Source organism: Plasmodium relictum (assembly GCF_900005765.1).
Source record: "Plasmodium relictum strain SGS1 genome assembly, chromosome: 10".
NCBI lineage: Eukaryota > Apicomplexa > Aconoidasida > Haemosporida > Plasmodiidae > Plasmodium > Plasmodium relictum.
The window spans coordinates 554,490-568,057 of record NC_041688.1 but is presented as its reverse complement, the minus strand read 5'-3'; the positions used below and the strand labels follow the sequence as shown (position 1 = coordinate 568,057).

The window sequence follows — 13,568 nt, the reverse complement described above, 5'->3', positions numbered from 1 at the left end:
TTTAATTATTTAAAACTATATTTTTTCTTTATATATAAATTAATATTTTAATTTTATTTAAAATACTTTTTTATTATTTTATTTTTAATTTTTTTTTTTTAATTTTTTTTTTTTTTAAATAAAATTTTCTATGTAAAAAAAATTAACAAAATTATCATTCAATATTTTAAATTATATAATTTTCTTGCTTCTATCCATATTTTTTTTTTTTCCTTTATTTATATTTCACATTTCTCTTGTTCATAAAATAAAAAAAAAAAAAAATTCTTATAATTTTGTTATTTTTTTTTTAATTTTTTTATGTTTATGTTAAAAAAAAAATAAAAATATTTTTACATGAACAGAACTGTTTATTGGAGTAAAAAAAAAAAATAAAAAATAATAAAATATATAGATACGTAAGTATTAATTATATGCATATTTAAATTAATACAATTATTAAAAGAAAATTTTAATTTATTTATTTTAATTTTATACTTAATTTAATGAAATAATTACAATATAAGTTAAATTGTATTTTCTTTAAAATAAGATATTAGTAAATATCTTTACATAATATTCTATATACTTCATAAAACCTCTTTAATCACCTTGGATTATTTGTCACATTTTTTTTTAATGTAATATTTTTTGAAGAACGTAACATTTGTTTTAAATAAATTAATTTTTTTTATTTTTAAATCAGTACAACAGAGCATTTAAGGTAATATATTTTTTCTTTTTTTTTCAGCATTTTCCATTGTTATGCCATTTAAAATATTTTTTTAAAAATTATAACATATTTTTTAGTTGTCAATTTTTATCCTAGTATTTTAATATTAAAACACAAAAATTATGAATCTTAAGAGACAAAATTAAACTATTTACTTCTCAAATAGTTTTTCATTTTTTCTCAAAAAAACTTTAAAAAAATCATCAATAGTTTTTCATTATTTATATATTTTATTTTATTTTTTTTTTTTTTATAATTCTTCAATTTATAATAATAATTTTATTCTAGGATATTAGTGAAGAATCTTAAAATTTTTAACATTTTGGTTTTAAAAAATAGAAATTCCTTATTTTTTTGAGTATTTTAAATAAACTTGTAATTGAAAATTAACCTTAAACCTTATTTTTTTAATATTTTTAATTATGAAGCAAGTATATAAAAAAATTTAACATTATGAAAATTTAATTTTTTCTTTGTTTCCCTTTCATTTAAATTTTACAAGATGTAAAAGAATATATATCCTATATAAATATATATATGAAATATGGATATAATAAATAATGAGTAACATTTCTGAATAATCCTAATTTTATTATTTAATTCTTAAATTGACAGAAAATAACTATGCAACTTAAATAAGTTTTAAAATTTTTTTTTAAAATTATGAAATGTTTTTGTGTGTTGAGTATATATATTTTTGCTCCAATTTTTCTTTATATATATATATATATATATATGTATTTTATCAGTTGGTATAAATATATATATTCTTGGATTTGTTATTAGGGTTATCCTATATATATATATATTTTCTTTCACTTGAAATGTAATAATAAAAATTACATTAAAATTGAATATGAATCTTTTTTTCTTACTTTTTATGAATTTATTTTTAACATTTATAATAAATACGAAACGCATATATAAAAAAAGTCAAAAAATAGTGATAAATAGGAAATTAAAATCAAATAAAATAAATTTTTTAAGAGTGAAGTTAGGTAAAATAAGAAGAAATAAAAAAAATATGGTTAATAACAGTGATTTAGATATATTAAAAGAAGCTAAAATAAGTCGTGAAAAATTGACAAATATATTATTAATAGTTGATTATGATGGTACATATTATAATGGATGGACAGGTTTGGAAAACAATAGTGAAGTATATTTAAATGCAACAAAAAATTATAAAAATAAAAAGAATCCCATTATAAAAAGTGAAATTAAATATAATACAGTACAAAATACAATATTGAATTGTATATTAAAAATACATGGATATGGAGATATAGAAAATTTAGACAGTTCTGAAAATTTAAAGCCTTTTGATTTTATAGGAGTAAGTAGAACAGATAAAGGGGTGCATGCAAAAGAATATGTTTGTCAATATATATCATATGAAAAAAAACCTCCCTTTAATGGGAACTTGAATCAAATAAAAAGATCGTTAAATGGTTTATTAAATAAAGATATCAAAATATTAGGTGTTTTAAATTCACCATTTGATAATTTTAATGTTAGGTATCATAATTTAGGAAAAATTTATTCTTATAATGTTGACATTAGAATACCTAGCCAACCTTTTGAGAGAAATTATGCTTGGCAACTTTGTGAAGATCCAAGATTTTCATTTTTGTTAAAAAAAGAAAAAACTGTAAATGGAGATATTAGCAGAAATAATGACAATAATAAAAAAAATGACAACCATAATAAAGGAAATAGTTTATGTTTTAAAAACTATTGTGAAGAAAATCTGAATTTTCTTTTTGGTGAAAAATGTGAAGATACAAATAAAAATGAAGAAATAATCAATTCAACTGAGAGCGATTGTGATTCAATAACCAATATAAAAGAAAACAAAAAAATTGAAGATGGTTTAAATTCTTCAACTAAAAAAACAAATAACAACAATATTATATATGAATATGACACTATGAAGGAAAAAAATACTAGTAATACAATGGATAACAATTTAAAAAGCAGTTATCATGATATATCCCATAGTATAAATATAATAAATAACAAAAAAGAAATTAGACCTGCAATATCATGCAATATAGAAAAAATTAAAGAATGCTCCAAATTGTTCATAGGGTACCATAATTTTGAATGCTTCAGAGGTACTTTAAAGGGAACAGAAAAGTTACGAAAAATTAATACTTTTTGTAATATTCATTTTTTAGATGTGTATGAATTAAAAAATAATTTATATCAATTTGTTATACAAGGAGACAGATTCTTATATCACATGATAAGAATAATAGTAGGTACCCTTGTTCAAATTGGTGTTGGACTTTTAAAAATACAAGACGTAAAAGATGCTTTATATTTATCTAAACCACTTAAAGTAAAATTATGTGCTCCTTCTCAGGGGCTATGTTTAAAAAAAATTTTATTTGATCCTTCTATTCATAACTTAATTAATTCAGTAATACAATATAATTAAAATATATACACATATATTAATAACATATTTGTTAAGTTTTTCAAATTTTTAATTTATCATATTAATAGTTGTCATTTAAAATTTTTTTTAAAAAAACTATTTTCACTGCTTATTAAGCTAAATTTGTTTATAATTTTGTAACTTATTTGTATTATTTTATAATATTTATTATTAAAAATTATATTTTCATTTATATATATATATATTTGTATTCATTTGCGGAAATATGGAATCGTACATTTGTTTATTTTTGGTGATTCTATAAATATATATTTTTTTTTTTTTGATTATGAATTTTTTTTTTTTAAATTATATATTTTCTTTATCTTATTTTATTTTTTTATTTACATATGTACTTAATTTTTTTCTCTTTTTTTTTTTCTTACATTTCTTCATAATTTATTTAGTCTTATTTTACTATCTAAGTAAGAAGAAGCATATCCTCTTGATTTCATTTCTTTTTCTTCAGATGAAGAATGATCATCTTCATCATCATAATTTTTATATTTTCTATTAAACATACTAAATGATGTATACTGTTTTTCTGTTTTAACTCTGTTTTTATTTTTGTTGTCTTTATCAGTGTCATCATCACTTGAATCAGAATTGATGTAATTCTTATATTTTAAAATTTGGTATTTGTTTAAAAATTGTTCAAATGATTTTAAATTTAGGTTATTCAGTCCTCCCTTTATATGATTTAATAAATTACAAATTTGATGAATGCATGTACCATTATAGTAAATTAAAATAGTTGGTAATTTAAATTCTGGATAATTTTCTATAATTCTATTGTAAACACCTTTCGTAAATTTTATATATTTATACTTATTGGCTACATGCTTTAAAATATCATTTAAAACTTTACAAGCTACTACGTTATCTGAATATAAATGTATAACAACATATGTTCCTTTTATGCTTTTATTTTTTTTTTTTATTTCTTCTTCATCTTTACTATCAAGGGATTTTTCTAAATAATCATTTAATGGATTTTTTTTACTTGCTTCATTTATTTCAGTAATAAAATTATCTTTTGATATTTCGTATACGTCTCCATAAATATCTAATGCTCTATTCCTATTTATTTGGCTTATTCTATCACTTTTATATTTTTCTATGATTTTTAAATATTCTTCATCTACACAATTTTCTTCTAATACATTTAATTCATTCAAACTTTTTTTTTCTAGAATATTTTCATTTTCAATTTTGTCAATGTTTTCTAAATAAATTTCTTCTTCTTTTATTTCTTTTTCTAATGGTGGTAAATTACCAAATTTCCTTTGTAAATCATCCCATTCCGTTGTTTCATTTGTTGGATTAGTTGTTGACATTATAAAATTAAAAAAGGATTAGAAAATAAAGAAATCTAAAAGTAAATTACAACAATTTAGATACCGTTATATAATTATCAAAATTCAGATTAGTAGAAATACCAAAATTTATTTAAATAAACGTATCAAAAAAAAAAAAAAAAATAAAAAATAAAACTATTATTTATACACAAGTAAAATAATTAAAAAAAAAATAGATTTAAAATTACATTTAAAAAATGAGAAGAATTGTTATAAAAAAAAAGAGAAATATGTATTACAAAAAATAAAAAAAATATTTATATTTATATTTATAAAGCATCTATACAAAGTTATAAAATCAATTAATATATATTTTTCTTAAAAAACCATTATTTTTATTTTTTAAATGTATTTAAAAATGGACAGATTTTTTGAGTATTTAGTAAATTGAAGTTTTGTTTTAATTATGCATGTAAATTTAATTATATAATTGTTAAAAAAAAAAATTTTTGGTTAAAACTACGTAATATTTTTTTTTTTTTTTTTTTTGCCTTTATATTATCATAGCATTGAAAGTTTGAAAACGCACATTTTTTACAATTTATTTAAATACAAGAACAGAAATAAATAAAATAAAGCAATATTAAAAGCGTTAAAGTGAAAATAAAACAATATATAATAAAAAATAGGAAATTAAAGAAAAAAAAAATGAAATAAAATAAAATTTTTGTACTAATTAAAAAGCAAACAGATTATGTTCCAATAATTTTAATATGAGAATTGTTAAATAAAACTAAATTTCTTTTTTTTCTTTTAGTTATAATTTTGTCCATAAATATGTGCAGAGTTATAAAGACAAAAATACATAAATACATGGAAACATATAGAAAGATATAGGGAACTTTTACTCTTTTTTATTTTTCTTATTTCTATATAAAATAATAAATTAGAAATATAATAAAAAAAAAATAAAATTTTTAAGAAATGTTTATAAAAATACATCATGAAAATAGGAAATTTATATATTCAAAAAAAAAAAAAAAAAAGAAATGAAGTGAAATTGAACATATAAAAAGGTTTACAGTATGTACACTTTTTCAAGAACACTATAAAATGATTTTACAAATTCCAACTTACTACAACTTTAAATTGTAATGATATATTTTCTATTTTTAATTTTTATCTTTTATAACTAAAAAATATTCCTTTCTATGCTTCTAAATTATAAGCATTATATAGTAAACTTTTTTATCTGTCAAAATTTTTAAAAATATTAAGTTTTATTTCTTTTTTTTTTTTGTTTTAAGTTAATCTTGTTAGTTCATATTAACATATAAAAAAAAATAAAAGGAAAAATGGAAGTAACATCAAGTTTATTAGAAAAAAACAATAACCTAGTAGATGATGCTTCTGAAGTTTTTCCAAGAACTAAAAAATTTTTTGTTTCATCAATTGGTAAATAAAAATAATATATATAAAAAAGAAAAAAGAAAAAAATATCCAATTATATTCTAATATTTTTATATGTTTGAATTAATAGTTTTTGCAAACATATGTAAAATTGAATTATTGTAAATATGCATTATTTCTTTATCTTTTAAAAATTAGATATATCACTAAATATTTCCCTATATTCCTATATTTTTTATATTCTGAGAAAAATGAAAGTAATATTGCCTTATGTAAACATAATACATTTGAATGCGCATATTATACTTTTTTGTATTCTCTAGGTAAAGCTCATTTGATAAATTCTTTATATGGAATTGGTTATACAATACAAATTGCAATGCTACCGTATTTGGTATATATACTATCATGTATTCTTTTTTTTAAATACAAAAAAAAAAAAAAATGTGTATATATATATATATATATATATATATATATATATAATTCTTTTTTTTTTGTCCAGTTAATAAGCTCAAATGCAGGAATTGAACATAATGGATACTTATTAACACTTTTTTCATTTTTGCAATTTGTTGGTTCCATTTTTTTTGGAAGATTAGCAGACTTGTTAAAAAAAAAAATATATATATATAATATACCATATGCATATATAATTTCTGACTTTTTTTTTTTATCTTTTTTATATATAGATGGGGAGTTAAAAAATCATTTTATTTATCTTTATCTTCCTCAAGTTTAATGTATCTATTGGTTAGAAAATAGAGAAATTTTTTATTTATATTAATTTTTGCATAATGAATTTCATTCATATATATGCTATTTTTTCTTTTTCTTTTTTTTTAATATATATATATATATATATATATATATATATATATATATATATAGTTAATGATGTGTGAATCTACATGGGCATATTACGTTAGTTTTTTGCCATCGTTTTTTATGCAAACATTTCAAGCCTCCTCTATGTTAGTATGCTTAAAAACAGATAATGATAAAAGAACAGCTGCGATTGGATATTTAAATTTAAGTTATGGATTGGGAATCATATTTGGTAGTTTTTTGGCTGGTGTCATGGTTAATTTTTTTGGGGCAAGAGGAAATTTGCTCATTGCTTTAATTTCACAATTAATAGCATTATATGTATCCAAAAGTTTACAAGAGGATCCTAAGTTATTAAAGAATGCTAACTCAGAACAAATAAAAGTGAATGAATTTTTTAAAAGTATCAGAAATGAATATTCAAGAGTATTAAACTTATTTAAAAAAACTTATGGAATTTGTTTATTAATTATTTTTGGTTTGTTACCTATATTAATGACTAAATTTGCCTTTGCACCAGTCGTTGTTGATATGTTTAAATTAACACCATCTCATACTTCTTATTTGATGACCTATGCAGGTATTATAACAATAATAGCAGAGGGAGTTTTTGCCCCTTATTTAAGTTCAGTATTAGGTGATATAATTTGCTGTCAATTCTCAATACCATTAACACTTGCGGGATTTTTAATTTTATCATTATGTGGGGCTCATGAAGTACTTGTTATTATATTTATGTCAATACCATTATGTGGAGGTGCATTGCTATATATATGTGGGACTAGTCAAATGACAAAGAGAGTAGATGAGTCAGAACTTGGATCAATTATTGGTTTAAATACTTCCATTTTTTATGCTATTACTATAATAGCACCATATCTAGCTTTTAAGTCATATATTGCATTGGGATTAGGATTATATTGGTTAATAAAAAGCATAAGAATATATTAAAATCTATATGAATATAATAATTTTAATATTATATATATTTTTTAATTATATTATTATTTTATATAATTCTTTTTTATATATATATAGGCTATTATGTGCTCTTATTTGTTTACTTTTGACTATGTATATTTTTATTCTAGACAAGTCTACTTTCCAAATTTTTAAAGACGATAACGATAGTATTGAGACAATGTTTTCTAGTATAAAGTCAGTTTTATAAAACTGATAATTTAGAGAGAGAAAAAAATAAATAAAATAATAATTATGTAATGAATTTTTTTACCTTTTTTTTTTTTAAATATTTATTGATCCATAAAAAAATTAACTTCTATATATCTTGTTTTATTATATTTGATTATTCATGTTAAGCATTTTTTTTTTTGTTCTTTGTTTTTTCTTGTTTTTCCTTTTTTTTTTTTAATATATATATATAAGAGAAAATTTTTATTGAATATGTGAAAAAGTGTAAAGAAAAAAAATGTTTTTATAAAAAAATTACATAAAAATTTTAAATCAATTTTTTTAACATTATAAAGTGAATTGTTTTTTTTTTTTTTTAAGAAAAGAGATATTCAAAGATATAAAATTTTTATAAAACAATAATGTTATTTTGATAGTAAATATTTACAAATAAAAAAAATACATTATAAGAATATATAAATTTATCTAAAATGAAATGTTAATTATATAACTTATAAAAAGTACAAATAAAATAGGGAAAAATATTGATAAATCATATAAATTTTAAAATATGAAATATGAAATATTAATAATATGAAAAAAAAAAAAAAAATATGTATTTATTTGAATAAAAGAAAAATATATATATTAATAATATAATTTTAAAGTAATGTATTTAAAAAATAAGAATGCATTTAGCAAAATAAAGAAATAATTATTTTAAAAAATAAAAATACACAATGATAAAATTAGTATCTTTCTAAATTATAAAAAAAAAAAATTTTTTTTTTATTTCTTTATTATATATAACACAAATATATTATGAAGAGAGCTATTAATAGATTAATTGTATTTGTAATTAATAAAATGCTTTATTCTTCATAAGCTTCAATTATATCATCAGGTAAAAAATCTATAAAATTTTCAAATCCTATTCCACATTCATCATTTTCAGATACTTGAGTTTTTTCTTCTTTAACAATTTTAAGAGAGATAACTTTTCCAATATATATTATTTTATCATTCCTTAAAATTCGTACACTACTATTATTATTAATATTACCACTTGTAACAGCACAACCCGCTACTTTACCTAACTTAGATATGTTAAATACTTTTAATATTTTTGCTGTTCCAATCAAATGCCCATTTGGCTTGGCACTTAATCTCTTTTCCATTTCCTCTTCTACTTTTTTAATTAATTCATATAAAACATTAGAAAAAAGGACATTATAATTATAATTTTTGGAATTTTTCGGTACATTTCTTGACATTTTAACATTGAAACCAATTATAACTGCATTAAAACTTAATGCGTAGTTTATATCACTTGAAGTTATGTCTCCAATATTTGCATATATGATTTTATTCTTTACTTTATAAATAGTATCTTCTTTTTCTAATTTCAAAATTGAGTTTTTTAAAACATCTATAGTCCCTTGTTTATCACATTTAATAAAATAGTTCACGTATATTTTTTTTAAACTATTTTGAAATAAAGATTTATCATTATTGTTTAGGATGTCATTTTCTAATGAATTTGCAGCATCATCACTAAAATTATTTAATTTATGCTTATTTTTATTTAAATTATCCATTTCAGAATTTAAAATAGCATTTTTCTCATTTGAATCAGTATGCTCATTATTATTTATATTTTTTGATGATATATCATCCTCTTCTTTATTTATATTTTCATCCATTGAAATTATAGTATTATTTGGATTTTCATTTGATATAACAAAATTTTTGTATATGTCTAAATTTTCTCCACCATAACTAAAATTATTCATTTCAATAGATAGAATTTTATTTTTGTTATGCTCTGCTATTTCCTTAGCTATAGATTCATTTTCAACAACAAAAAATTTATCTCCTGCTTTAGGTAGCGAATTTTTATTATATCCAATAACTTTTATAGGATCTGATGAATATGCACATTTAATATTTTTATTTAAATGATCTTTTAAGATTTTAATTCTTCCGTATGAAGAACCAGTATAAAAATAGTCATTCACTTTTAATATTCCACTTTGTAATATATTTATTGATACTATACCAATTTTATCAATATATGAATCCAAAATGACTCCACTAGCTTGCTCATTAGTATTCATCTCTAAATTAAAAAATTCAGATTCTAAAGAAATAGCGTCTAGCAACTTATTTACAGAATCATCTTTAAATATTGAACATTCAACTACTTGAATTTCCCCTCCATTTAGTTCAGTTGTGATTCCATATTCCAATAAATCGTTTAATATTCTGTCAATGTAGATATTTGGTAAATCAACTTTTGTAATAGCAATAATAATTTTTATGTTAAATTCTTTTATTAATTTTATGCATTCGACAGTTTGTTCTTGTATTCCTTCTTCACCTGATATAACTAAAATACTTAAATCAGATATCTTTACACCTCTACTTCTAATAGGCATAAATGCTTCATGACCTGGAGTATCAATAAAAGTAAAAGTATACTCATCTCTTACTTTAGCTTTAAATGCTCTTATATTTTGAGTAATTAAACCATGTTCTTTGTTTCTCTCATTGGTTTTGCATATGTAATCAAATAAGGATGTTTTTCCGTGGTTAATGTGCCCAATAAATGTAACAACTACATTTCTTTTTTTAATCAATGAATTATCCTTATTACTTTCTTTCAAATAATTTTCTCTTTTAGATAATAAATCCGTTAAATTTTTTTTTTTTTTTTTTTTTTTTTTATCAATACTTATTTCACAATTTTTGTTTTCATCTTTCTCTTTTTTATCAACCGTAATTTTATTTTCATTCTTTTCATCCTTCTCTTTTTTATCAACTGTAATTTTATCTTCACTTTTTTCATCCTTCTCTTTTTTATCAACTATAATTTTATCTTCACTTTTTTCATTCTTCTCTTTTTTATCAACTGTAATTTTATTTTCATTCTTTTCATCCTTCTCTTTTTTATCAACTATAATGTTATCATTTTTATTTTTGTCAATTTTATTTTTGTGTATTTCATTTTTATTAATTTGTCTTATATACATTTTATCTTTGGAATCTTTAATTTCGTGAAATGTACTTTTTCCATTATAATTATTATCTGGTTTATCTCTTATATCGTTAAAATAAGATTTAACCTCTATATTATAATTAATATTAAAATATTCACATACTTTTTTCAATTGTTCATTATTTAATTTATAATTTGAATTAAATTCTTTATTTTCATTAATTACAAAAAACTTCTTAATAGATGACAAGGAAATTTTAATTGTTTTTGATAATAAGGATAGGGTTATGTTTTCGGGTAACTGATAATGTTTTGTGCTTTTGCTTAATTTATCAAATGATTCTCTATTTTTTTTTAAATAATCTTGTTTTTTTGTTTGTTGATATTCTTTTTGATCATTTAATTTATTTTTTTTTCTCGTATTTTTTTTTTTATCATTAAAAAATGAGTTTATTTCTTTTAATTCATTTATATATATATTTTTATCTTTTAAACTATTATTATTATTATTATCATCATTATTGTATTTGTTTTCCTTACTGTCAATAAGATTTAAAAAATTTCTTATTTTTTTATATGTTTCTGATTTTTGCGGAATAGTTAAAACATAATTTGATTTAAAAGCATCATTAGATTCTCCTAAAATCTCTACATCAATTATATCCCATATTTTAAAAATTTCTGTGAAATGGAATTTTATTAAATTGTTTTTGTTAAAAATTATTTTATCTTCTTTCGATACTATTAAATCGGATAAACTTTCTAGATTATTATCCATATTTGATATGAATAATTTAGATTTGTGTAAATAGCCACTACTTCCGTTTTTTAATATTTTAATAAAACAATAAGAGTCGCATATTTTTGTTATTAATCCTTTTGAATATTCTCCTTTTTTTAATTTTATATTTTCATTATACTTAATTACATTACCTAAATAGTATATTTTTTTTCTTATACTTATGCCTAAAATTTTAACATAAACTTTTTGATTTACCTCAAAAAAATTATTCATATCATCTATATCATCACCTAAGTTTGCTTTATTTTTAAATAATAATCCATACTTATTCAATTCCGATATTTTTATACAAGCAGCATTTTTGCTAACACTGTGAACATATCCTTCAAATGTTTTTCCCATGTTTTCATCATATAACTTAAAATCTTTTGATTTTTCATTTTTTAATGTTTCCTCTTTTATGTGATTTTCATTACTAATTAAATTTTTATCTATTTTCTTTGTATTAGTTTTATTTTTATTAATATATAATGAATCCAATTTTATATTAGAAGAATAATTTTTATAATGTATGTTAGAAGGATTATGTTTTTTATCATTTATATTATTACTCCTAGTACTTTTACTATTGTCATAAGCATACTTCATGATACCATTACTGTTATTATTATTATAATTATGTGAATAAATATAATTATGTTGGATTCTATCGTTACTATTAATATTGTTTAAATGATTGGAATTCACATTTTTGTTATCTTCTTTATTTGAATATATTTTTAAATTCATAACCTGTTGAATATCATTTGAATTTTTATTATGACTTTCTATTTCTTTTTCTTTATTACTTTTTATTTTTAAATCGTTTATTCTTTTGTATAATATTTCATGATTTTTTACCTTTTTATTGATAACATCATTATATATATCTTTTTTGATAATATGATTATTTTTTTCAAAGTTATTTGAGTTGTATTTATTATTTAGATTATTGTTTTTTTTATTTTTATTTTCATTTTCATTACTTGTACAATTTATGTTTTTAACTGCATTATTATTTAAATTACTTGAAATGTATCCATTTTTATAATCATTATACAGCTGAATATAATTTTTTTTTTTATTTCTTTTATATATTGTATTTACTAAGATCCTCATATTGAGGTCATACTGGAAGTGTGAATCCAAAAGTGGATTCCCAGTTTTCGTTTTATGTAAGTAACTCTTTACATCTTTTATGAAAAACTTATTTAAAATGAAATTATATTTAATAGTACTTTCTTTTGTACATTTACGATCTTTACATAAGTTAAAAAATAACTTTTTTCTTAAATTAAATGATAAGCATATATTTATTTGTGTAATAGTCACATATATTATTAATGATACGAATACATTCAATAGCTTAAGAAACATTACTTCATTAGAAAAATCAAAGAAAAAAAATGCCTCTTCTTAATAACAAATAACTTTTTCATTAAAAAAAATTCTTATTCTAAAAACTTTTATTTTATTCATTTTGCCCATAATGTATTTCATTTATTTTATTTATGTATTTTTTTTTTTTTTTTTACTGTGTTTTTATTGAATATTAACACATTGTTAAAAATATTTTAATATATTTTGAATATAAATTTTAAAAAAAATAAAAGAAAAAATAAAGAAAAGCAAAACATATATAATAGTATCAATAATTTTATGTTTTATATAATTTACTAAATGCTATTTAAAAACATTCAGTAATCTTAATATATGATTATAATAATTTTCCTAAATATATCAGAAAGCTGTAAATTTCATTTAAGAAAACCTAAATATGTTAAACGTAATTATAAATTGTGAATAAAAAGAATAAAAAAAAATTTTTTAAAACAAAAAAACAATAATAAAAATAATCTATAATATAAAAAATAAAGCAAAATAAAAACATATAAATTTGATAAAACCTTATTTATGCAAGAAACAAAAAAAAAAAAAAAAAAAAATAAAAAAATTTTTAAATAATA

The 13,568-nt window shown here is 19.0% G+C and overlaps 4 protein-coding genes across 4 annotated transcripts; 2 read left to right on the top strand and 2 right to left on the bottom strand.

Annotated features, from left to right (window-relative positions):
• Positions 1-1,592: 1,592 nt before the first annotated feature.
• Positions 1,593-3,155, top strand: PRELSG_1015600 (tRNA pseudouridine synthase, putative; the record flags this gene model as incomplete). The annotated part of the gene is made up of 1 exon (XM_028677080.1): positions 1,593-3,155. One exon carries the CDS (start codon positions 1,593-1,595, stop codon positions 3,153-3,155), a length of 1,563 nt encoding a protein of 520 aa, XP_028533505.1.
• A 392-nt stretch (positions 3,156-3,547) lies between these two features.
• Positions 3,548-4,492, bottom strand: PhLP3 (phosducin-like protein, putative; the record flags this gene model as incomplete). The annotated part of the gene is made up of 1 exon (XM_028677079.1): positions 3,548-4,492. The coding sequence occupies one exon, from the start codon at positions 4,490-4,492 to the stop codon at positions 3,548-3,550; it is 945 nt and encodes a 314-aa protein (XP_028533504.1).
• A 1,316-nt stretch (positions 4,493-5,808) lies between these two features.
• Positions 5,809-7,862, top strand: PRELSG_1015400 (metabolite/drug transporter, putative; the record flags this gene model as incomplete). The annotated part of the gene is made up of 6 exons (XM_028677077.1): positions 5,809-5,908; positions 6,187-6,257; positions 6,369-6,472; positions 6,556-6,616; positions 6,755-7,614; positions 7,730-7,862. The coding sequence occupies 6 exons, from the start codon at positions 5,809-5,811 to the stop codon at positions 7,860-7,862; spliced, it is 1,329 nt and encodes a 442-aa protein (XP_028533503.1).
• An 832-nt stretch (positions 7,863-8,694) lies between these two features.
• MB2 (sporozoite surface antigen MB2, putative) lies at positions 8,695-12,978 on the bottom strand (the record flags this gene model as incomplete). The annotated part of the gene is made up of 1 exon (XM_028677076.1): positions 8,695-12,978. One exon carries the CDS (start codon positions 12,976-12,978, stop codon positions 8,695-8,697), a length of 4,284 nt encoding a protein of 1,427 aa, XP_028533502.1.
• Positions 12,979-13,568: the final 590 nt, after the last annotated feature.